This window comes from Saccopteryx leptura, chromosome 7, assembly GCF_036850995.1.
Source record: "Saccopteryx leptura isolate mSacLep1 chromosome 7, mSacLep1_pri_phased_curated, whole genome shotgun sequence".
Lineage (NCBI taxonomy): Eukaryota > Metazoa > Chordata > Mammalia > Chiroptera > Emballonuridae > Saccopteryx > Saccopteryx leptura.
In genome coordinates, this window is record NC_089509.1 from 12609033 (window position 1) to 12635652 (window position 26620).

The 26620-nt window shown below is 33.0% G+C and overlaps 1 protein-coding gene across 4 annotated transcripts in view; it reads right to left on the minus strand.

Annotated features, from left to right (window-relative positions):
- Positions 1 to 26620, minus strand: part of DPP10 (dipeptidyl peptidase like 10) — a 680612-nt gene that overhangs the window by 58863 nt on the left and 595129 nt on the right. For all 4 annotated transcript variants that reach the window (XM_066345442.1, XM_066345444.1, XM_066345441.1 and 1 more), the window contains exons 10-13: positions 25530 to 25627; positions 14555 to 14678; positions 11608 to 11646; positions 6247 to 6354 (exon numbers count right to left, since the gene is read on the minus strand). In XM_066345442.1, coding sequence (XP_066201539.1) covers positions 6247 to 6354; positions 11608 to 11646; positions 14555 to 14678; positions 25530 to 25627 — 369 coding nt within the window. The remainder of the gene's footprint in view (positions 1 to 6246; positions 6355 to 11607; positions 11647 to 14554; positions 14679 to 25529; positions 25628 to 26620) is intronic.

The window sequence follows — 26620 nt, forward strand, 5'->3', positions numbered from 1 at the left end:
TTATATTATGAGACAATTCAGATTATCTGTTTCTTAAATCAGATTTGTCATTTTTTTCTAGAATTTATCTATTTCATTCAAATTTTCAAGTTTGTTGACATTAGTTATTCATAGTGTTTTTAAAAATACTTTAAAATGTAAAATAAATACTTCCTCCTTCCCATTACTTACATTTTGGAATCTTGCTCATTTTTTTTTAAATTTTATTTATTAATTTTTAGAGAGGAGAGAGAGAGGGAGAGAGAGAAAGGGGGAGGAGCTGGAAGCATCAACTCCCATATGTGCCTTGACCAGGTAAGCCCGGGGTTTTGAACCGGCGACTTCAGCATTTCCAGGTCGATGCTTTATCCACTGCGCCACCACAGGTCAGGCTCTTGCTCATTTTTTAAATTAACCTTGACAGACACTAGGTTTATTTTTAGTTTTTACTAAGAACCAATTATTTACTTTGCCAAACATCTTTATTTTATCTATGCTTTCTAGATCATTCAATTCTATGATTGCACGTCTCACATCTTTCCTTCAATTGCATTGCCTCAGAGAATGAAATCCAATAGTGAGTAATATTTCAAATGAAATTTTGATATAAACATATCTAAAATCTAGTGTTTTTGATGTTGGAAAGTTTTATTATATTATTTATTTTCCTATGCTGCTGGAAGCAGAAATTAAAATGACACTTTATTTTCTACTATCTAAATGTAGTATTAGAAATTTTCTTCAAAACGTTCTCAATGTCATGGTACAAATCTGTATTTTGCCATCTCCTTAAATTATCTATTTTTTACTTTAAACATCTTGCTGTTTAAGGTCAACAAAAAATGTATGATTATTTTAACTTTTAAATACTTTCTGATGTATTATAGCATTTTACACATATTTACTTAATAAAAGTATAAATGCAAAGATGAAACAGAATTTTTGAGACTTCTCTGAGACAGGAACTTCCCAAAGGAGCATGGAGTTTGGAAGTCACCTGTATCATTATCAAACTCCCACAAGACAACATCCTGCTGGATTTTTCTGTTTACTCATTTATGTATCCTACTTTTAATTCTAGTATCTCAAGGTTTCAATGCATCTTTTGTGCCCAATTTCAAGATAAAAAGTATCTCAAAATGTTAAAAAGTAAAACTTACTCAATATTTGCACATATCAGGAGATGCTTTTGGTTCACAGATTTTGTGATTAATTACATTTTCTGTTTTTCAAGAAATTTGTGTGTGTGTGTGTGTGTGTGTGTGTTTTAAACAGAGGAATGGCTACATTAAAAGTGATCATGAGAAAAATCTAATGCTTTAAAAATGTCTGAAAACAATGTTTGCAAGAATAAAATTTGTGTAGCACTCACTTCAGTGAGGCATCTAAGATAAAAATTGCATGCTTCCAGGTCTAGAACTAAAAGAACTCTTGCTGAAATTCATTTTAACAACCATACGGCTTTCAGAAATTACTTCAAACATTAGTAACTGCCTTGCTCACCTGGTGTTGACTATTATTTATAGTCATATAGTTATACTTAGACTCAATATACTTTCCATTATTATACAGGGATTATTTCATAGAATTAAGCATTTAAGTTTGGTCTGGACTCTGGTATATAATCTCAATATCAATTCAAATATGGTAGATAATCATTAAATTCAAAATAAATATTAATGGACCAATCTTTATAAAGAGATATATGTACCTCAATTTGTTTTCCATCCACGTTCAGCAGATATACAACCACAGGCAAGATAATTTAACAAAATAGGAAAACACAGTAATTTTTTTTCAAATAATTCTTTCTTTGCTACCATAATATTTATTATATTAATGTATTTGCAAAGAAACACTAATTATGAATATAAAACCATAGTGGATTTTAAATATGGACAATGGGCAATATACTTTAAATTGAACTCACATTTCACTTTTAGTTTTACAATAAACAGCAATGAAACTAATGATTTCATTCATTCCAAAGAAAGGCTGAAAATCTAGGATACACAGAGAGTATTTTTATTTGTGATGTTAGACATCAGACTCACCTCTTTCAATCGGCACAGATTTTATCTTACTAAAGTTAAATATTAATTTTATATTTATATTTACAAACAAATTTTTATTGATATCAATAAAAGTTTAACAACAATATGATTTATCTCATCACATAGTTCATTCAAATTCCTTATTTTCCGTTTAAATTTTAGTGCTTCTAGATAAGGAAAATATTGTAGTGCTTCAAAATAGCATGCTTAATCTATTGTCTAGTCATCACAATCAGGTGAGCTAATTGTTTTCAGACAATGTCCTAATCAGATACAGCAGTGAAATTTAATAAAAAATTGTATTGGGTTGATTAGGCATAGAATTATGGACTGGGGGCATGCTATTTTCTACAGTATTTGTAATGAATAATGTCATTCAAAATTGTTTCATGTGAAATCGTCTGCAATCATGACCAAAACTTGGTACTGCATGGACAAAGTGAATGGATTATGGATTTATCAACATGCATAATTTTTCACTTAACACAATTTGGGAAGATGACAGGGCAATGCTTATGCTTATGAATAGGAACCACTTAGCAAGATTGGAGCATTTTTTCTTATCCCATATTTGAGAATAAAGGTGGCCATGTCTTAGAAAAAAAAAACCTTTCTCCTAACTGTGGCCTACATTGCAGCATGTAGCATGCAATCATTTCAGATAAGGAAATTCAGAAATTAGAGATCTACATAAGAATGCAATGGATGGGAACAAAGTGGGAAAATATCCTAAATAATAAATAGTTTAATGTTTGAGGTTAAAGAAGTTTTGGATTATTTATTGTTTGATTCAGGAACTACATAAACTGATATTATTATTGTATACTTAGAAGAACAATTAATTTAGCTATATAGATTTTTTGAAGTCAATTTAATTATTATTATCTTTATGAAATATATAAAAGTAGATAAAATGCTCACAAATTCTGCTCACACATATTTAATTGAAAGTAATGAAAACCACCACTTAGTATAGTGAAAATAGCCTGAAAGAAATTTTGTACCTTGGTCTCTAATTAATGGTTTTAATCTACTTACTGATTGTGTAAGAAAGCAAAATGTTGGCAAAATTTTACTAGTTTTATTTAGTAAGATACTTCTAACTTATGAATATATTCTGGAAAGCTCTCAATATAGCTAAATGTGAAGTACTTATAGCTAAGCAACAAGGTAGTCTTCCTGACTGCCAACTGCCAAGTTCTCTTCCTGCCATTTCTCACATTCTGGACACATTAATTTTAAGTGGAATTTTCTAATATGTCAAGAGAAAGAAGAGAGGACAAAATTCATCAATGTTGGTATGCATTATTCTTTAGATTGTACATTATTATAACATACTTAGAAAGCCAAACTGCATCATTTCAAAAGCTAAGCAAATGCATATCTACAACTATGCTTTGTCTAAGTATATTTTGGCATCTATAAATATATTTTGTGGAAATTATTATAAATAGAAATAAGTATTTATGTATAAGAATGTTTCTATCTAAATAAGATATTAAAATGTTAGAAAAATTTAATAATGATTAAATAAATTCATTTAGATATAGTATAGTATATTTACTTGATAGAATGTTTAAACAACCATTAAAATCACATTTAAGAATAATATTGAATATAAAGATTATAAGTAAATAATGCAATGAAATGTTCATAAATTATTTTTTAAATGTTACAAATATAGACATGTGCTTTGATTATAATCTTTAAGAGAAAATGATATATTTTTATTTTGAAAAAGACTTAAAATATGTAAACCAATTGAATGACAGTATGCAAGTGCATGGTGGTAAGACTGCTTGATTTTACTTTGTTCAGATTATATTGTTTAGACTTTTACAAATTGTATGCAATATATTCAATGTGGTAATCGAATTCAATTCAAAAAAGAGCTTTTTTTAGCTATTAAAATAATTGAGGGAAGGGTATTCAAACAATTTTCAGAAATTGTGCATACATGCGTGTGTGTGTGTAAAATTAGGAATAACATGTATTCACCTAAGCATTAACTTCTGACTCATTAACAGAGTATATTAATTTTAACAATATTGCCAAAATATCCCTAAATAATGACTCAGTCATGTTTATTTCTCAATGATGCAAAGCACAAATTCTCTGAACTGCAACCAAAATAGATCAAAATGTTTTGACTTCAATGAAATCTTTGTTTTAATTTTCATAGAGAAGAAAAAATAACCCATCTGTTCTATGAAGTAGTCTGAACATTTCCGACATAATGAGTTAGACAGAGTGTCGGCATGGTTTGATTGGACTACAGAGGTATTTCTTCCTAAGACTTCCAAAGAAACTTCTGTTAGGGGCATAAATATTTCAATTCCTACATGCCAATATCATCAGCTTCCCCAGTTTCACACTCTTGAAAAGACATTATTTCTCTTCATATGTTGTTAACTAGGTTGTGTATCTTGGAGTTGCATATAGTATAAAGATGCATCTTTCCTTATCCTTCACTACATCTCAATATTTTCACAATTTCTATGTAATTTTGACAACCTGGGCTTTTAGAAAGCTTCTTACATATAAAATATTGGGATTTAAAAATTAAAGAAGACGCCAGCTTGAGCACAGGCTAATCAGGTTTGAGCACAGGGTTGCAGCTTGAGCATGGGATGGTCATTGGCTTAAGCCTACAGGTCACTGGCTTGACTTTAGCCCCCCAGTCAAGGCACATGTGAGAATCAATCAGTGAACAACTAAAAAGTGATGCAACTACGAGTTGATGCTTCTCGTTGCAATGTCTTCCCATTTCTCTCTATCCCTTGCTAAAAAAAAATTCAAGATGTCATAGTCAGTTGTAAGATTTGGAAAGTGTGATTTATTTTTTTAGGCCAAATATCACCCTGGTATTTATAATAAAATTATTATTATTACCAGTAATTGGTAAAAGTTAACCAGGTAAAGCATATTGCTAGTGAAGCTTACTCCAGTTCAAATAAAATGTTTCCTTATTCCCTCCCATCTGACATAATCTTTTAATGGTTGGATATTGAGTCACCATAATTTTTATTCTTATATAAATATATTTATAACATAAATTTATTTAGAACATAAATAATATCACATTATATATTAATCTACAACCTATTTTTCAAACTTAATAATATACTATGAAAAATAATCTACATATCTACTCTGGAAGTTGTGTATGTTCCAAATTGTTTATTTCAGCTTTTCTTAAAATTAAACTTTAAAATGATAATTATTTTGTTAGTCTAGACCTTGGAAAAGCATTTAATTTTAAGCTATTAACACAAGATTTTGAGAATTCAAGACACTGAACTGCACTATATATATATATATATATATATTATGATAAAAGGTTGAGAATATGCACAAGACTTGAAGATGTAAGAACATAAAAGTATTCAGTTTGCTTGAGGACCTTTTGCCATATTGATATTTATATTTGTAGGTATGAAATTAATTCTTGGCTGGTTTGTACTCTTATAGAAGATTCCAATTCATCCACAATGCTTTATCTTTATAAACTGTCTTTTAACTATGAGACTATACTATTAATTTATATGAATTTAAAAGAAATTGATTTTTCATGAATATTTGTAAGTCGCAATGAGATTAACTTATTAACCTTGTCATATTTAAACTACCACTTGTTAATTCACTGATTTTTTTCTATAAGTAGATAAACTGTATAAAATATTAATATTAATTTGAAGTTTAGAAAAAAATAAGATTTTGCCCTCTTTTTATCAGAAAGTCCATAAGAATATAACTCTGCACTACATTTCCTTGTGTAGACATACCATGTTTTATTCAATTATTCAATTTTCATAAACATTTATGTTCCTTCAAGTAATTAAAACTTTTATAATACCTTGCAAATCTTTCTTGCACAAAATAGGTAATATAAAATTTTTGAATGAACAACAATAACAAAAATCTCTAGATTATTTACAGTCCTTGAAAGAACTTTTCATTTATTAAATTCTATATTCCAAGGCCCTCAACTCATAGCACACATATGTAGTAGCTCACTAAATTTTTTTGAATGTTGAGACTCTTTTGCGGGAAATCACAGCTTGAATTATGGCTAAGAATGAAGATTTCTTTTCCTAAAGTGTGCCCGAGATGATATATAGCTGGACTTTCAGGCATTAACTGTTGATTCAGAATGCTATAGAATCAGGATTCATGAACATGAATGAAACCAAACCACAGAAGGAGCACTTACCTGGACGAGGAACATAGCGATGTGGTGAAATTCTCCACGGCCCCCTTGCTTAACAGGAACTGTCATAAAGAATTTGCTGCCATCTCTAGAAAACACAGGCTCTTCATTCTATAATACAGAAGAGATATAACAATCTCAGAATGGCATATGAAATTTGTGCTGCAAACTATTGCTAATTCATGCAGGGATTAAACCAACTATTTATTTAGAATTAGTTTGAAAATGATAAAATTATTTTAAAAAGTGTAAAATAATATTTATTAAGTGGATTCAATGCATTGTGTGTATGCGTGTTTTTGAATGATGGAAAAGATGGGGAACTTTCTTAAATACTAGATAGGAATCATTTAAAATTAAATTAAAGTCAGTTAAAAAGCTCAGAAAAGGACTTTTATATCTTTCAATAAAATATGATCACATTTAGCAATTTATCCTTAAAAATAAAGAAAATAGAAACATCATCAGTTTATCAAAATGTTTTTAATTTTTTAAAAATTTATAACTAAATATTTATTTTTCTAAAGTCACTCAGCTACTCTACTTACTTGATGTAAACATAAATTTATTAAAAATACAACAATCAGAAATTGGGAGGAATCTGTTGAAAAACATTTAATTCATATGTCCTATCCTCACTGCTCACCCTTCCACAAATCACAAACACAAATGTCTAGTTGATGACTTTTAAATTAAACTCTAGTGGCACATTAAATCAATAGAATTATTTTCAATATTTAAACAAGAGAAACTAAACATACAGATTGGTTTCTCTTGCTCCAGGGGAAACATTAAGAATATGGATTTACCTGACAAAACATTGCATTCTTTTATGTTGGGTTATTGAGAGTGGTTATACATATGGTATACAGAAAGGTTTTCATACAATTACCTTTCTAGGTCTTTAAATAACTTTCAATCCCTTCTAGATGATCTGATTCTACACTTTATCTCATCTCAACTTCTTCCATTCTCCTGATTCCTCATTGTGGCTGTTTCTGCTTCAGCGCCTTTGAACTACTATTTCCCCTTGTCTGGTTCTTTCTCTTTTCTTTCATATCAGTGCTCTACTTGGACTTATCAGAGAGGTGCTTCCTGATTACCCTGTCTAAAGAGTGATTAAGGAAGCCAGATCATCCAACTCTATATTTATCTCTCATCCTCTTTCACTTACTTTTTATTTTTTTCCATAGTGCCTAAAAATTCAACATATTGTATATTATGTATGTATATATTTTTTGTATAAGAATGTATGTGTGTATATGTACTTAGTATTCCTATAGAATATGAGCTCCATGATGCATGAACCTTCTATTCTTCATTCCTATATTCAGAATCCTGAGACAGTGACGAACATAAATTGTGCTTAATAACTATTTACTTAATAACTCTTTTTATAATCTCAAGAATCTGATTCTAACTTTATTAGTAAAACATCCATTGATAAAAAATATAGAATAATATTTTACTTGTCTACTTCATGAACCTTCATGAAAATATAAGATAATATATTTATATTTAAATAATTTAAAACTCTGAAGTAATATACAATTTAATGATGGAAAAACTGCATTGCTGGGTACATTACAAATACTGAAGACACTTGACTGTGTAAATCACATCTTTCAACTATGAGAGAATCAATAATTCTTTATGTTCCATCTCTTTCTCCTCTTGGATATTCTTTTTGCCTTCGCACTTGGGGTTTGACCTTTTTGTCATTTTTTCCCCTAGATCTTACTCATTGTTTGCTTAAATGCACAAAACAAAAACCATTTCCAGATTTCCTCAGTTCAAGATTCTCTTTTAGTTTAGAAATTTCTTTTTAGAGATTCTAGAAAGTACCCTGTATTCATCTCTTCATGGCCTGCAGTGCACTCGTTATATGGTTGACTTCTTTCACTAGGCAAGTAATAATTAAATTTTGCAATTTTGTCTTCTTAGCCTATTGCCTAGGACACAGTAGGTGCCCAACTTATAATTGAGTAGCTAAATTCATGTGTACAACAGGAAAAAATATATATATCACTCAATCTATCACATTTAGTCCAATCTATTAGCTGCTTCGTTACTGAACATTCTCTATTTGTGTTTTGCTTCAAAAACAAACTGTTTTTTTATATTATGAGAATCTGAGCATTCTTCTTTTTTACATTAGTCCCCCAAATCTGGTGTCTTAGAAATGATTCAGTAAAGGAACAGATGAGGACTTAAGGGTATAGTTGGGTTAAAAAACCTTCAGCACTAGAACAATGTCTGGCTATAAAGTATTACTCTAGGCAGAACCCTCTTCTACAATGAAATTAAGGAAATGGAGCCAATTTCACTGTCCATTCTCATGACCTTAGGCAAACCGGTGTTTATGACACAGGGCAATGAATTGGGGATACCAAAATTTTATCCCTAACAAAATGGGCTTTGTACTGGTTATCCCAACTAGTAAGTCTCTTGAAGCTAGGGCAAATACACCCACTTTTCTCTGCTCTTCCTATTGACTGGGAAGAAATATATGCTGACTGTACATGACTACTACCTTTCTCATCTTTAAATTTCATCAAATTCTAAGTATTTCATAAAATTTCCTTAGAGCTTCTGGAGAAAAATTCAACTGTGACAAAACACTATTTGCCTTTTTTTACTGAATGGTTAATGACTGGTTTCTTAAATATTCATAATATTGGAATTTAAAATGTAGTACACCTGAAACTAATATATTATATATCAGCTATAATTGAAAACATTTTTAAATGATTAAAAAATAAATAAAATGTAGGTAACATAATACCAAAGGAATATGTATTATGTTGATGTATGTTAGACTATTATGAATGTCACTGGCAATAAAAAGTATAGGAAAAAAAAGGTTTAATAATGGAGGACAATTCAGAATACATCAATATCCATATATTATTGTTTTAATTTTCAGTATTTAATTAAAAATTTTTATTTATTAATTTTAGAGAGAGAGGAAGGGAGAGAGACAGAAACACTAACCTGTTTCTGTATGTGCTCTAACCAGGGATCAAACCTCTCTGCTGCAGGATGATGCTCTAACCAACCGAGTTATCCAGCAAGGCCAGTACTTAAATTAATTTTATGAGCGTTCTTTATTGGCCACAAAAACTTCTTTTTTTCCCAAATTCATTTTGCACACAGACTAATAATAAATAATTTATATTAATATAGCTAGATGATTGATAGATAATAGATACATATGCCTATATGCCTATAATTTAACTGAGCAAAGTGTAGACTATTTATAGTCCTTCTTAGACAATTTATTTATTCAGCAAACATTGATGGAGCTTTTCTTATAACCAGACTATATTAGGCACCAGGTTTACAATGGAGAACAACAAATGAATATCTTTTTTGTTCTTATGAACTCAGTAAAAAAATCCCAGAAATAACTGTATAAGTATTAACAGAAATTACATTTGACTTTAAAGTAATTTGTATTGAGGGATGCAATTCGGTTAGGGTGATTGGAGGAGGTAAATTCTTAAGCAGGTGATTAAAGGTAAAGTTTGCAAAATGAGCAGGTTCACATAAGAAAGTAGTTGAGGGACTTCCATTTAGAAGAAAGCAGTCATACAAAGGCCTTGTGAATATGACAGCTAATGTTCTTAGAATGAAGAAAAACAATTAAAAGAATGGTATGGCACAAAACTGAAAATGCTTTCAATTTAATCTCTTACAGATCATTTAAAAAGGTTGCTGTTTATCTGTGGACAAAAGGAGAGACGATAATTGTTTTAGTTGTGAGAGTGAAGTGTGAGGATGATGTGGGTAGTGATCAAATATGTATTTCAAAAAGGTCACTCCGGCCTGACCTGTGGTGGCTCAGTGGATGGAGTGTTGACCTGGAATGCTGAGGTTGCCAGTTTGAAACCCTGGCTTCCTGGTCAAGGCACATATGAGAGTTGAGGTTTCCTGCCCCTCCCCCCTTCTCTCTCCCTTCTCTCTCTCTCTCTCTTTCTCTTTCTTCTCTCTAAAATGAATAAATAAAAAAATCTAAAAAAGAAAAGGTCACTCAGCCAGCCTGCAGGATGGAGAACAGATTGGCAGGTGCCTCAGGTGTTGAGTGCGTGCCAGCTCAGGAGGAGCTGGAGGACTGTGGCTGGATCCCATACGGTGTTTGTGAACTGTAGAAAAAGTAAATTGACATGAGAGCTTTGAAAGTAAAATCATGTGGTGATGAATATATGCCGATAAGAATGAGGAAGAGTTCAAAATAAATACTAGAATTATGATCTTAATAGCTGGATGGATAACTCTGTCCTTGACTCGTATGATCAGAAGGCATATGACTGACTAGTAAAGAGATGTGTTCAGTTTGGATCTGTGGAGTGTGCAGTGACTTTTATAGACTGAAGAGGAGATGACAGTCATGAAAGTGGATGTTTCAGAAATCAGAGAACTGAGTTGCTTAGAGCAACTCATTTGGAGGTTTCAGTATATGGGCAGTAACTGAAACCATACATCTGTGTGACAACTCAGGAGGGAATAGAAAATAAAAGATGACTGTAAAGAACAAAACAAATCAAAACCAAAACAAACCAAAAAACAAAATAAAACAAAAACTCTTCTTTGCAAAAAGTAGTGATAGAGTTATTAGTAAAACAGGTTGGGCATATGTGGATAATCTATGTATGTTTCCTTCTCAAATGTCCAGTTTGAGATTATGTTGTGAAGACATTTGGTAGTGTTTCTATTGTGATCATTTGGACTCCAGGCTCATTTGTGTCACAAATTAGCACTGTAAGGTAGGGTATATTTAATAGAAGAAGTGTTCATCTGAATAATCTCCACAAAACCAATATATTGGGCTATCTGAGTGTGTTGATGGTTTCTAGTTTTAATGGATTGCAACTTTTTCTCTTTTGTATCACAAAAGTTTACTATAAGAATGGTTCCAAAAGTGGATCATTGTTATTCTGCAACTTACAGCAAATAAAGAATAGAAGCAATCTTTTCATAAATAATGTCTTAGAAAGACAAAGTCAGAAATATTTTTATGGAAAAAACTCAAACACACAGTCTTTTTTTAAATTTTTTTAATTTTATTTATTCATTTTAGAGAGGAGAGAGAGAGAGAGAGAGAGAGAGACACACAGGGAGGGAGGAGCTGGAAGCATCAACTCCCATATGTGCCTTGACCAGGCAAGCCCAGGGTTTCGAACCGGCGACCTCAGCATTTCCAGGTCGACGCTTTATCCACTGCACCACCAAAGGTCATGCAAACATGCAAAGTCTTAAAGTCATATTAATAAAATAACTTTTGAAAGTTAGCGCATAACAAGTAGGTGAACAAAATAGGCACAATGGCCATAATGTGACGTAAAGAAACCACCTATACTATACCTGTTTAGAGAGCCATGTATCTGACGTCATTTCGTATTTCTGAAACAAAACAATTTACTTTATGAAGCATCTAAAGACCAAATGAACACACATCAATTTAACAATTTTTACAGTGTGATTTTTTAGGCATTTCCCCCCTTCTCTTCAACTGGTGAAATACCACAAGAGATCCTTTTATAATTATTGATTTAAACTGAATAAATAATTATAAAATCAGGATAAAATAATAACTTAATTATAGTTTTTTCTTTGGTGAACTCCTCCAGAATTCCCAGTATTATATCTGCAGAATAAAAGATCATTGTCTAGCTCTGTTTTATTACCTCACTCAAACTGTTTTGAACCACTTGACACTGCCTCTTTTCACATCCAGGCGCTGTCAGGAAAAAAATATTTAAGTTCTTCAAAAGAACTGGGCAAACAGCCAGGAATAAAATGAAAAGATAGACATTCTTTGAACATTCAATTTTATCATAGTCATAAACATTTGAAATGACATGTTCTTTTAAAATAATCTTGCCAAAGATTAAAACCAAAATCATATTCCATAAAGCAAAATTAAATAATTTAATTGCAAGTTAAATATGTATAGATGAAAAAAGTTTAGTAATCCTATGTGTAGTAAATTAGGAAATATTTTATAGTTTCTAAAAAAATATTCTATAAGAAAATATAAATGAAAAATAATTGCATTTATAAAATATCAATTTAAAACAGTTCTCTCTTTTTATTTCTATTTGCACCTCAGCTATACTCACTCTTTACATTTATAAAACCCAGACATAAAACATATCAATTTCCACTGCTCATTAGTATCACTAACTTTTCTTAGAGTCCATGAGATTCCAAAATTTCACTTTCATTTGTAGTCTAAAGTAAAATATTTTAAACTCCATAAATGGGATTAAATAAAATAGAATACCAAAAAATTATCAAATCAATAATGTGATACATTTCCAATGTATTTCCATTATTGAATCATTTTAATATATCTTTGCATTTACCCAGTTCTAATTAGAATATGCACATTCCAATTTTTTAGCTCTTTTTATTTGTTTTTGCTTGTTTTGTAACTTTTTATTTTGAAACATGTGCAAAGTTACAGAGAAGTTAAAGACCAGTTAAAGAAACATCTGTATATGTTTTAGATATGATTCTCATTTATTTATATTTTGCTTTATTTGCTTTATTATTGTATCTCTATATATACTGTTTCTGAACAACTTGAAGATAAAAGTATAATTCTTCAAAAGAATCAAAAGTTGAAAATATCAGTTTTCCTTTAATAATTTGACATAAACTTTGAGGCACTAGATACATTTGCTCCCAATTAATTCAGTAAGCATTTAAGAAAACTACAGTATTATAAATATTTACATATTCTTAACAGTAAAATAATCAAAATCAGTAAATGGAACAAACAATTGAGGTTAGTATATTAACTTATGAATTGTGACATATTCTAGTTATTTGCAGATTTCTTACATTTTATTTACACAATAATGCCATCCACAAATAAAGATACTTTTACTTTTTCTTTAACAATCATCATGTGTAAACCTCGTCAAGTTTCTGTGATTAAAATCTCTATTAATGTTTGTACTGTATAATATTTAGAGTTTATATCTTTACCTTATTGAGAATCTTAATGTGAACAAGAAAGGTATTTTACCATTGAATATGATATTTATTGATTTATTTTGTGGGTATCCTTAATCAGATTGGGGATACTATGTTCTATTCACTTATGTTGAAAGTTATGAATGAGTGTTGAGTTTTGCCACAAATAGTAGGATTTCCTTATTTTATGGCTGAATAGTATTACATTATGTGTATGTGTGTTTTCTACTTTTGCTATTCAGAACTTCAAAGTTCTCAAGCATTGTGCAACCTGCATTTTCTTTCTTTAATTTTTTTCTCTCTAAGGCATGTCTTGTACTTGCACAGGTAGGCAAGGAGCTAAAGGCTTAAGAGGTCCTCTATGTGGATAGCTGAAGTTTTTCTCCTTATAACTCTAAATTCTGTTACTTGTCTTGCAAATTTCAACCACCAATAGCCTTAAACTCTGATTCTTCCTGCCTACTTGAAGCAGTGATGTCACTGTGTCTTTCTTGTGCACCATTTTCCTGCACTGTGGTCTGAAAAGACGTCACCAATAGAAAGTCATATCTAGGTCCATTTTGTATATTTACTTTATTTTACCATTTTCCCCCAATAATCCTCATGTTCAACATATGAATGCAAGTTTTTAATCTTTTCTACAGTTTTACAGTTGATTACAACAGAGATGCTAGTCTGATAATAGTTACTCTATTTGCCCAAAAACATAAATTGAAAATTCTGTAGTTAAAAAATTTGGAATCTTTTACTTAGTACCAAATACATAATATAACAATTTAAACTGATTACAGTATGACAGAGATAGCATTTATTACAGAGTTTATAAAAACTGATTATAGAAATCTAAATATAACCTTCTTTCAAAACACAGTGGTTCCAAAACTTTTTTTTTTACTATTTTTACTTAATTTAAGAACAGAAACATTGTCTTTTATTTAAGAAGACTAAACTACAAAAAAATTGAATTTTTGGACTGTGTTTAAAGAAAAAAAAGGGAACATTAAACATTCTATATTCTCAAATTAATCAAAGTCAAAATATAAAGAGACATCCCATATTTGAGAATGACAATAGCATGGTTGGGCGATGCTTTATACTATATGAGAGTTTATTTGTAGAGGTTAGTTTATTCTCTTTTTCTTATCATCTATATTTCTTGCGTCAAAGTCTGGAAGCTTTATGGATTAAAGTATATATTAATTAAATGAATTTTCCTACTATCTTTCGAAGAATTGAAACTTTTGCACAAAAGATTTTCTGGTATCTCTCTGCATAGTAGCATAAACGACTTCATTTTAAGTATATAAGAAAAGTAAATTATACTCACTCTACTACAAGCACCCGTTGTGGTCTCACAGACAGTAAGGATGGAGATGTTCTGAGGTCGGTTCAACCATCTGACTACTGTCTTGGTATTGCTTACCCATTTAACCATTGTGATATAGTATTCTCTAGTTGGAAACAAAATTAAAATTTACATTTAGAGACAGATGACTTGTATAATTCCAATAATGTACACTGCTAAATGCAAGAATGAATGAAACACTATAAGGGTATAAGGTCACATTATAGGAATTTCTATTTATTTATATTTATACATAGCTTTTACAAATATTTATATATATATAGACAAATATATGTGTATATATGTGTGTATGTAAATACATGCACATATATATACATATAGTAATATATTAATGTTTTTAAAAATATCCAAAAAATTGAGAATAAAAAGTGAATAATTTCCTAGAAAGGAAATCCTTAGAAAGATAAAAGTAATCAAGATGCTAGACACTTATGAATAACTTTTATCCTCTACTTATGAGTACTAACATATGTGCAAATTAAGTATAACTTCCTGAGCTATATTCTATTTTATTTTTTTAAATACAATCAATAATCAATTAAAAGGCAAAGCTTATTCTTGACTTAATTATTTTTTTATGCATGGCTTTCATGTCATTGCACTTCTTGCATGGGGATTGGCAGAGGCGGATTAAGGTCAGTTGAGGCCCCGGGCACAGAAGAAAATATTGGGTCTCTTGTTGTTAGAAAAAAGTGTCAAGTTGGGGTTTTGCGGGGCCTTTCAGAAGTTGGGGCCCAGGGTGCATGCCCAGTGTGCCCACCGTTAAATCTGCCTCTGGTAATTGGACTACAAACTATGAATGGTTTATGTGGGTGTTTGTCAGCTGTGGGCCAAGAGAGTCGTCTTATTCATAGTATGTTTTATTATATTTTTTAAACTCTTACTTATTTAAAAGAATTTAAAGCAACGAAGGAATCGAACTGAAGGAGATGAGGGTGTTACTAAATCGTTGGTACAGTGAGTATACTAATTTGAGGGGTCTGTAATGTCCTCAGGCTGGCTGTAGATTGGAAGGTTATATTTTTTCCTTCATAATTTATATTTTTCTCTTTTAGTAGATTCTATGCTTAGAAATTTTCATAATATATCACAAAATCCTGACCTCAAACAGAAGAAAATGTAATCATCAACACTGATTCAATGAATAATAATAAAGAAAAAACCTTTCCAACAAATTTGTCCAGTTTCAGAATGGATGAGTTGCTACCAATAGCTTGAGAAGTGCCACTTGTGAGTATTATCTTAAAATTATCTCCCTGGTTTTTATATGACTTAGGAAAAAAAATCACCTGTGGAAGGAAAACCTTGTTAGACAAATCACCTGATTTTATACATGTCTGGGTTAGCCAGTCAGCTACATGAATCTGACGTTTCTAACATTAGTAAGTATCTACTTTCTCTAGCAAATGCGTTAGCCCATCAAAGTGGAGATGTCAGTAGTAGGGCAGGGATAACTTATCATACAGTGAAGCCTGCCATATTTTCTTCAACAATCCCCCTTTAAGATATTTGGCAGCTTTCACAACCCAGCTCAGTCCCACTTGAAAATTGCCTAGAAACTATGAAATCATAGTGTCAAGTTCCCCAAACAGAGTTAACAAGGCCAGGCAAATTTGAATCAAATATGCAATCGAGGTTGGTATAACTAACTAACCACTGCCTTGGTATTGCTTACCCACTTAATAATTGTGATATACTAATTCTTTAGATAGAAACATAAAAAAATTTACATTTAGAGCCAAAGGAGGTATATAGTACTATTAATGTACACTGTTATATTATATGCAAGATTTAAAATTAATCTTTGGCCAAATCAATGGGCCTTGTAATTCTTTTAAGAATGATGTACTGTTCATTTTCACTGTGTTTTGTTTAAACTGATTTATTTTGGATGAATTATTACATTTGGCAGTTTGAATAGTAAAAAAGGGAAAATATAGGTGTTAAACTTAAATAAATTTATCTAGAAAAGTAACCCTCAAGTAAAATGTTGCAGGAACATTTTTTTTGTAATGTCTTCACAGACATTGACACAATACATTTGTTACCTAGAATGGAAATCTTGACTTTTAAAATGGATTTCATATTTGAAAAACAAAATGTAACCAGTGCAAATCTGGTAAATAAATAATTTTTTACAGAGGACACTAACTTAGGTGTAAATTTAAGTTAAAATCATCAATTTATAGTCATACCACACACACACACACACACACACACACACACACACACACATATATATATATATATTGTTTGTTTTCATGCATAATGCATCTATGTTCATATGCAAAATTTGGTCTTATGTGAAATCTTAGTGTATATTTTATTTATAATTTAAAGAATGAGAGTTCTCTTGTAAATTGAATAGTGAGAATTGCCAGGGTAATTTTAAACCATTGAAATTCCAAGATAAATTGTTGGAAATGTGCAAAATGAAAGTTAAAGTAGAGCTTGACACATAAATGAGAAAAGATACATTTAATAACAAAATCACACTCTATATAGGCTTTGTACCAGGATCCTAGGTGCATATCTCTGTATGATTCATATCTACTTATTCACTTTGTTCATAGGTATTCAGGCTTCCTCTGAGTGAGAGAGTAGGGATGCACCCTTACCTGCAAAGGGCACACTCCTTGGGTATACTACCTGCTGCATAAGTGGCTGTCTTCTGAAACTCCATCTTATGAACACATTAGATCAGGGGTCCCATGACCATTGGACTGTGAAAGTGTCCCTTCCTTATAACTACTGTTCATGCTTGTTCCTAGTCTCTATGGCTCTGGATACTTAGGAAGTCCTCAAGGTTTTTGTCCTCTTGAGCCATAGAGACCTACATAAGCAGCTTAGAGGATTGCACTCGAGTCAAGAAAGACTTTCTATCTGCTGGGTAGTCTGGCACAGGAGATTTAATTACTCACAGGGCATGTGGGATGGAGGCCCCTGTATCACCAGTAGACAGGCATGTCAAATTGTACCTGTGTTATCACTGGCTTCCTGTCCAATCACTACTATGTGTTCACAACATAATCTTTGTACACATATAGTTATACTAAGATCATTCTCTTTCAGATAATCCAGGATCTTTGTCCATAAGTGTATCGTAATAGCCTTCATGACCAATCCATAACTACTGTCCTCCAACGACCTCTGTTAATAACTATACATTACTTTTAATAGGGGACATTTAGGACACTTCCATAAACATAGATAAAGTTATTAATCAGATATCCTTGGCACAATAAGAGATGTAGACTAGACATATACAAATAAAATAGAAAGAGCAAGCAAGGTACTATTAAGCCCAGAGTGACAGGGCAACATGACACTTCTGTATCAATGGTAAAGGCTGAGAACAATGGGTCACAAAGGTTGGATGACAGAAAAGATTTAAAATAAGTAAAATAATGTAAAAGACACAGAGTAAGGAGAAATAAAAACCAAAACACTACTTTTACTTTTCAACCTACAGTTTTTTGAACATAAAGTTTAATCACTTTCCTCCCCAAATGTGACAAAGACCAGGCCAGTGGAAAAATCTGTAATAAATATTTTTTATTACATAAAAAATATTTCTCCAAGTATTTAATAATTTTAAATTCACATCTTTAAATTCCAATAACAATACCAAATGTTTGCAATATGTTAAACTCATAATGTAATAGTCAAAAAAATTTTTTTCTTTTTCAGATGAGATAAACTGTCTAACTTCTACTGGGCCTGAAGATATTCAAGAAGGGTCATTATCTTAGTTCCTATCATCCTGCATTCTGAAAAATCAACAGACACTGTAATTCACATAAAGATGAGTCTGGACTGAATTACTCATAGTATTGAAGAAAATTTGCATTTGTGATCTGACTTTGTTTAATGAAAGGTCTTCAGCTGAATTACTAATAACTTTTTTTAATGATGGAAATGTGGGGTAAGAAATTAAAAAATAAATTATACTTTTTCTCCAATAAGTTATTATTTAATTTCTTTTTAGAATCACATTAATGAATTAAAATTTATTTTACATTCTTTTACTACAGTATACATATCTGGTCAAAGTGAAGTTCTATCCAATATAAGATTAGATTGGGAAATTTATTCTACTAAAATTATAACCATGAACTGTTATAACTAATTAAACCAACCAACTAACAATCAGTAGACCAAAACAAATGACCTAATACTTAAAGTTAGAAATAAATCTTGTTCTTTGGGGTGGGGGTCGGGATACACTTTAACATGTAGCTCAAGTCATAAGAGAACATCATTCAACATTCATTTATTAATCTTGCTCCTTATATAGGTATATATATTCAATTATAATTATTTTTATCGTGGCAATTATATTAGAAATAAAACGGCTATAGCCTGACCAGGCGGTAGCACAGTGGATTGACTGTCAGACTGGGATGCTGAAGAACCAGGTTAAAAACTCAAAAGTTGCCAGCTTGAGCACAGGCTCACCTGGTTTGAGCAAACATCAGCAGTTGGAGCCCAAAGTTGCTGGCTTGAGCAAGGGGTCACTCAGTCTGCTGTAGCCCCCTGGTCAAGGCACATATGAGAAAGCAATCAATGAACAACTAAGGTGACGCAACAAGGAATTGATGCTTCTCACCCCTCTCCTTTCCTGTCTGCCCCTATCTGTCCCTCTCTCTGTTTCTCTGTCTCTGTCCCCCCCCAAAAGAAAAGGTTATAAAGATAGTCATATATGAAGTTCAAGTTTAGTGAAAATAAAAGGAAAATCAAAAAATCAAAACTTTTTAACCACACTGTATAATAGAATAAAGTTCACATATTGATCAACATTGTACAGAGTATTTGAAGATAAAATGAAAGTATACTAGATGCAGAGATTCCAAGATGGTAGTGGAGTAGGCAGATGCACAGACTGACACCTCCTGCAACCAAAATGGATTACAAATTAATTTAAGAACAATCATCGTGAAAAACCAACTTTGGAGTTAAAGAACAGGACTCAAAAACCAAGGAGCACAGAAGAATCCACATAGAGCCTGGTAGGGAGTGTGGGGAAACAATGGAGCTCCCCTGCTCCCAGAAGTGAGGGGCAGCTGAGGCTTTTGGTCTATAAGGTCTCTCATTGCAAGGAGAGAAACCCTGAGAGGCAGGGGTCCTCAGTTCCAGGACCAGAGCCCCAACCAAGAAACCCAGGGACTGGAGGAGACAGCCTGACAGCATTGAGTGGGGAGTAGCGCAAGAGTTCTGTCTGTGGGAAGCAGCTGGCACAAGGAAATGCAGTCATAAGGGCCAGTGCAGAAAATATCTCTCAGAGCCGCTTGTCAGGGGCTCCGGGGAGAGGAGGGCTGAGAGGACAGGTCTTACATGAGAAGAGTGGGGAGACTGAGACACGGGGACACAAACGGTAACAGGGAGAAAAAAACCTGAGCTGATTCATTCTTCAGTGCCAAGGTGGCCATAGCTGGGGGAGGGGTCACTCCCTCCAACTTGCACAAGCCTAGTGTGGAACCAGTTGACCCAACACCAAAAAGCTCTCCAGCTCCAATCAGTGCAAAAGGTTGTTTGAAAAGGAGAAAGTAAAGGGGAGGGACAGTGATTCAGGTTTCCAGGGAGACCTGAGCTATACCTCCCCTTTTATACAGAGAATGCGCCCTGCCCCTGGATAAGCACTGGGCAGACCACAATCTAAGGTTCTCAGATGTCACACCCACTGCATTCCTAGATAGAGTTTCAACTGGGGCTAAAAATAAAACAAAACCAAGATATGCCCTCTTTACTCCTCCTAAGCACAGAACTGCCTGCTGAGATCAGCAAACAAATAGCAGGAAAATTAAGACTCTGAAGCAGCTCTATTAGTTATAGAGAATAAAAATCTGAGCAACCAGGGACCTGAAGATGGTGGCGGAGTAGGCAGATGCACAGACTGCCAGCTCGCACCATCAAACTGAATTAGAAATTAATTTAGGAACAATCAGCATTGAAAAATTAACTTTGGACTACAAGAACAGCTTCAAAAACCAAGACACAAAAAAGAAGCCACACCAAGCCTGGTAGAGAGCACCGAAAACTGGTTGGTCTCGCCTGCTTACAAAAACAAAGGGGGTGGGGATGAGGCTGAGAGCTGAGCAGGGCACTCATTCCAAGGAAAAAAGCAGACAATATCACTCACAGCCACCTGCCTGGGGACCTAGGAATGAGGTGTGTTGAAAGGGCTGGTTTGTCTTCCAAAAGGAAACAGGAGAGAGAGAGTAATGCATGGGCAGAGGCGTGATGCTGAAGAACAAATGGACCAGCCAGCAGGACCTGTGCGCACGGAGAGCAGTTCAGTCGTCGCAGACGATGCCCTAACAGCATCATCCTGGAAATACGCTGAGCTTTCTTCCCCAGCTTTGAGTTCCTGCAGAGGACCTCTGTTGTTAAGGCAACTTCATTGCGAGTTCAGCTTCTGGAAGTTGTGGGGGAAGAGTTGGAGAATGGATCTGGCAAATGGAGAATATTCAACACAAATAATTTAAGGATAATATTTGCCTTGAGAAATGTATCAGAGGAATGTGACGGGCAGAGGAATGCATGGGATGACCTGAGAAGCTGAAAAATTTCATATAACCTCACTCATATGAGGAATCCAATGAATAATGTGCAATGAGGAATGGAAGAGAGGCAGAGAAGGGGTCAAAGAGTCCAGAAAGAAAGCGTTCAGAGGGAAAGGAGATGAGAGGAGGGGATCAAAGAAAAGAAAGACATTAGTGAAAGTATATACACATAACACATAGAGATAGAGGGCAGGATAGTAAACATGGAGGAAAAGGGGGAAAGTATGGGGGAGGGGGTAATGGGGATATCAATGAGAAAAGGGGTGGGAGGGAGGGAGATATATATATTCAGGGGTACACTTGTAACTATGTAAACACAACAAATTAAAATCAATAAAAAAAGAAAAAAGGTATATTAGATGCTTAGGTGACATACCAAAAAGAGTAAATATTTAAATTATTGTAATGAGAATTAATATTTTAGGTGTTGTTATAGTAAGTTTAAGCAGCATCTCAAACGATATGAATAGGTATGCTATGAACACAATACAGACTTCAATAAAAAGAATGGGCATTTGATGGCCTTAATAGGGCATTAGAGAATGTATATTACTCAGAAATTAATTTATGTATGTTTATCTTTTTATACTATAAAAATAACAATGATTTTGTATTACTTGGGATTCATAGAAATAATGTCATTAATATGTATGGTAATACTGTTACTAGTACTCGCATCAAAAATAATATATTTGAATTTTTCAAAAATATAAAAAAGTTTAGTTAGCTTAGAAAAATTAAAGAATAACATGGTAAAGAAAATTAGGAAGACATAAAAAGGGAGTTACTGAAGGAAGCATATTTCACCACAGGAAAACTCCATGTCTAAAATGCTAAGGCAAACAAGTAAATTAAGATCAGTTGCATGACTCACACTGCACAGAAGAAAAGAATGGCAGGTTTTCAGGTGAAGCACAAGTCCCACCTAGATAAATCACAGAGGTATATTTGTATAGATGGAGATAGAGAAATTGAAGACACACACAAAAACAGAGGAACTGAGGCAAATAAAGACAGTGCGAAAACCAGAAACAAACAAGAAGAAATGGAGAAAGAAGACTTCTCACATAGCATCAGAAAAATCATTATGTGTTCTCACGGATATTTCGAGCATAGCCCTAAAGTATTAACAATGATACATTTCTCAAGGCAAATATTATCCTTAAATTATTTGTGTTGAATATTCTCCATTTGCCAGATCCATTCTCCAACTCTTCCCCCACAACTTCCAGAAGCTGAACTCGCAATGAAGTTGCCTTAACAACAGAGGTCCTCTGCAGGAACTCAAAGCTGGGGAAGAAAGCTCAGCGTATTTCCAGGATGATGCTGTTAGGGCATCGTCTGCGACGACTGAACTGCTCTCCGTGCGCACAGGTCCTGCTGGCTGGTCCATTTGTTCTTCAGCATCACGCCTCTTCCGGTTTTGTAGGTGAGCCTGCACCTTACTCCTGTAGTCCTGGGGTAACACTAACTTTCTGTTGCAGACTTGATGTTGCTTCCCCCTCCTTTGTGAGTTTCCCCCGAATTCTGCCCATATCTTTGTTAACAGTTCCTTAATTAACTACATTTCGTTACCCATCTTGAATGTGTTACCATTTTAATTTCCAGGATGCTGATCAATAAATGATGAAAAATGATATGCTTTTTTAGATCTCATTTATCTAACTAGGGAGGGCACAATAGTTTTCAGGTAATTTTCCTATGGCTAGAGTACTAAGTGTTAAATACCAGAGATATTAAAAATCCTAAAACAAAACCAAGACAAATATTTAGTTTCCATTTGATGTACACATGGATGAATGCAACTTTTTTTTTACTCGCACCATGGATATCTCTAACTTTTTTTACATGTTTGTGTATTTTTGGTTCCATTCAAGTACTATATGGGGACCCTCAAAGGCTAAATGCACCCCCTTTTTTCTGTGAACCTGACAGTTTTCATCAGGAACAAATGAGTAAGGAAATATATTTCTGTAAAACGGAAGCATGGGAAATATTTGGGAATACCAGTTTTGAAGTTAATTTTGATATTAAGTTTTCCAACAAAAAGAGTAAATCACACCTTTGGTGCATTTCACATGCCACAATTGGTATATAAAACTAAGAGGCATAAAAAGCAAAATTGTTATGTATATTGTACAGATGAGGTATTACGCGACTGTCTCCAAATTGTAAAGCAGCATCATTGCTACACCAACATAACTGAATTACCTTTAAGTGCTTTTTCTTCACAGGTATTTTCCTCACTTTATGGGATACAGTATATTATTCTGTGTACCAAATTTCTAACGGCTAAGGATATGTGAAATCTCTTTGCAATGGGAGGCTAGTTTTATCATATTAGATGTCAAATAGTAAAGAGATGTACACTTAACTAATGCTCTAATAAATGACAATTGTTTCTGTCTTTAGGAACTTTTGTGTTTGATGATACTTTCCAGTAGCCTATCTGATGAACTCATTAGATACGCTTTCAGGTAACAAAATTAAGGTCAGGAATCACTATTTTCTATTGAAGAAACCTGGATATTTTAAAAATTTATCTCCATTTCCAAGACTTAAAAATAATAAACTGATGAAATTTATAAATTATTATTTCAGGATTAAGGTATTCAAATCCAGAGAGAAAAAGTGTGTATATTGCCCGAGGTGACATAATGAAATGGTGTATCTGTTACTCAAACACTCCAGTCTAATAGCCTTTCCTATTAATTCTGAGTAGCAAACAAATCAGAGTTAAGGGTCACATAAAATATCATTAGCTTTCTATAACTGTTTTGTTTGTGACTAAATCTTTCATGGCTGGGAGACCAAGCACAGAAGCATAAGTTTCTAATTTGGTGAATCCTTCTGCATTCTATGTATCAATGCAGATAGTCCTTCAAGGTCTTCCAGCACATCCTGGAGGCAATGTTCTGTAACTTGATGAAACAGGCTTTACCTCATTTTCTAACTCTCCTAACAACTAATCCCGAGGGCCCATCTCAACCATTAAAAAAAAAAAATCTCTGGGTCTCATCTTTTCCACTAATATAAGGAGCAGATTATATTAGGTAGTTCATGAGAACCCTTTCAGTATAAACATTTCATAAAATTTTATAATATTTTAAGTAGAAGAATTTTCCACACACAGCAGGTTGGTCTTTCTGAGAAAATCTCTTCTTGAAACAGTCACTCTGCATTGATTGATTGTTGATGTCATCAAAATAATCTTTGAGCTTAGCCCTATATCATTCAATATAGTGTGAAACAATCTTTCTAAAATAGCTGCTAATCTCATCCCATCTTTAGGACTGCTTTAACTTTTCAAAGAGCTTCAATACTATTTTAAAGAATCACACTTGAAGTTTGAGACCATTCTGGATTTCAAAATCTATGTGGCTATTTCATTAGTTTTCACTACTGGATATTTTGCTAATATTAAAATCATATTTTTGACACATAAAAAGTATTTATTTTTTCCCACTTAAACTTCTTAAATAATAAGCTTTTGCAGCCCTGGCTGGATAGCTCAGTTGAATCGTCTTGATATGCCAAGGTCATGGATTTGATCCCTGGTCAGGGCACATACAAAAATCAACCAATTAATGCATAAATAAGTGGAACAAAAATTGATATCAGCCTGACCTGTGGTGGCACAGTGGATAAAACGTCAACCTGGAAACACTGAGGTTGCCGGTTCAAAACCCTGGGCTTGCCTGATCAAGGCACATATGGGAGTTGATGCTTCCTGCTCCTCCCTCCTTCTCTCTCTCTCTCTCTCTCTCTCTCTCTCTCTCTCTCTCTCTCTCCCCCCTCTCTATAATGAATAAATAAAATCTTTTTAAAAAATTGATATCATTCTCCTCTCTCTATCAAATCAGTAAATACAAATTTTTTAAAAGAAGTATTTTTATGTAGGGTATTTCAAAACAAAATTTCATTAAATTTCTCTGCCTGGCAAAAAGTGCTAGAGAATCATTGGGAAGCTGTGGGGAGAAAGTTGGAAAAAAACTGTGCAAACTTTAGGGAGATTATACTCTTTTAAAGAGGATAATTTGAAAAAAGATGGAGTGATTATATTCAACAAGAAAAATCAGTAGAAAATTATCCTTTGTTCTCATTGCACCTCTGTCACATCTTCTGCAAAAGGTCTAATTCTCAGTTTCAGTATATTTAGCCATTTGTGATACTGCTAATCACCTTGAAATTTTAAATGCTTCCTGGGAACAAGACACTCAGAATGACTTCATTCCCACACTAATGGAGCCAACCTCAGCCTTATTTTAAAGTGGATTTGTAGAGCTGATCACATCATTCTCTAAATTGGAACAAAATGATAATTGGTGTTAAACTATCTATTCCCTGGTAAAAGTGAAATTGAAATTGCATACCTTGATTTAAAGCTGTCAGGTGGCATGAGTTCCAAAGTATGAGTTGGTCCATATAGGTTTACAACATATAATTTGATTGTTGGGTTCACTTGACCTGCCTTTGAGAAAATGAAAGTTGTAATGCAAATACATTAAGCATCAGAATATATTGAGGGAGGAAAGAAAATGTATTTTGATTCTTTTATAATTTTGTGCTAGAATGGGGGTAAAAGTTTAATTTCTCTGAAGTAGAAATGATTTTAAATTTAACAACTTGATTGCTTTCAATTGTTTTTGAAGATTGCTACTTCTAAAAGGATTTTAGTCAGACAATTAAAGGTGATAGAAAATCATGACGACTTTATTCATTAGGCAGTGCTATTGTATTCTTTTCCTAGAATGACACTGGAGGACTGGCTTTACAGAAAATGGAGTAGATTAAGCAGCTTCTCACGTTATAAAGTATAAAATGTAATGGGAAAAAAGCTTGACTAATTTTTAAGAAAAGAAAGGAAAAAAACCAATACCAATCCAGGTGTCACATGTTTAAATTTCCACAATACCTAATCTACTATTGCATTATCATCCTAGGTTTTCTTTTAAATTTATGAACATTGGATAAGGTGTAAGAGACCCTTAGGAGGTGGGCATGAGATGACTGCCCTCACTCAGTACCTGGCATGGAGAGGAGAAAGACAGTGGAAAGAACGTATAACATGAATTATCTCATTAAATGCTCCTACTGCAGTGCTAAGATATAATTATACCCATGTCCAGATGAAAATGGAGATGCTAAACAAACTATGCAAGGTGAAATGCTCAGTACTTAAACCCAGGATCCCCTTAACTACAGTAGTTTTGCTTTAATTCATTCTTAGGCAATGGCCACCAAAGTTTTCTTTATACAGTATGAATTCTAAGGGAACAGAAATGGGAACCTTCACTAACCTATTTCAAGCATGTTGAATGGATGAATGAAATAGTGTTTATGTGAATAAATGATTATCAGAATCAGTTGACTGTGTGTGGCTCATTGGGTTGATACCATCGTGGTGTGGCTGGTGCTTTAAGAGATGATCATATGAGATACGCAGAGGAGGACAAGAAAATTA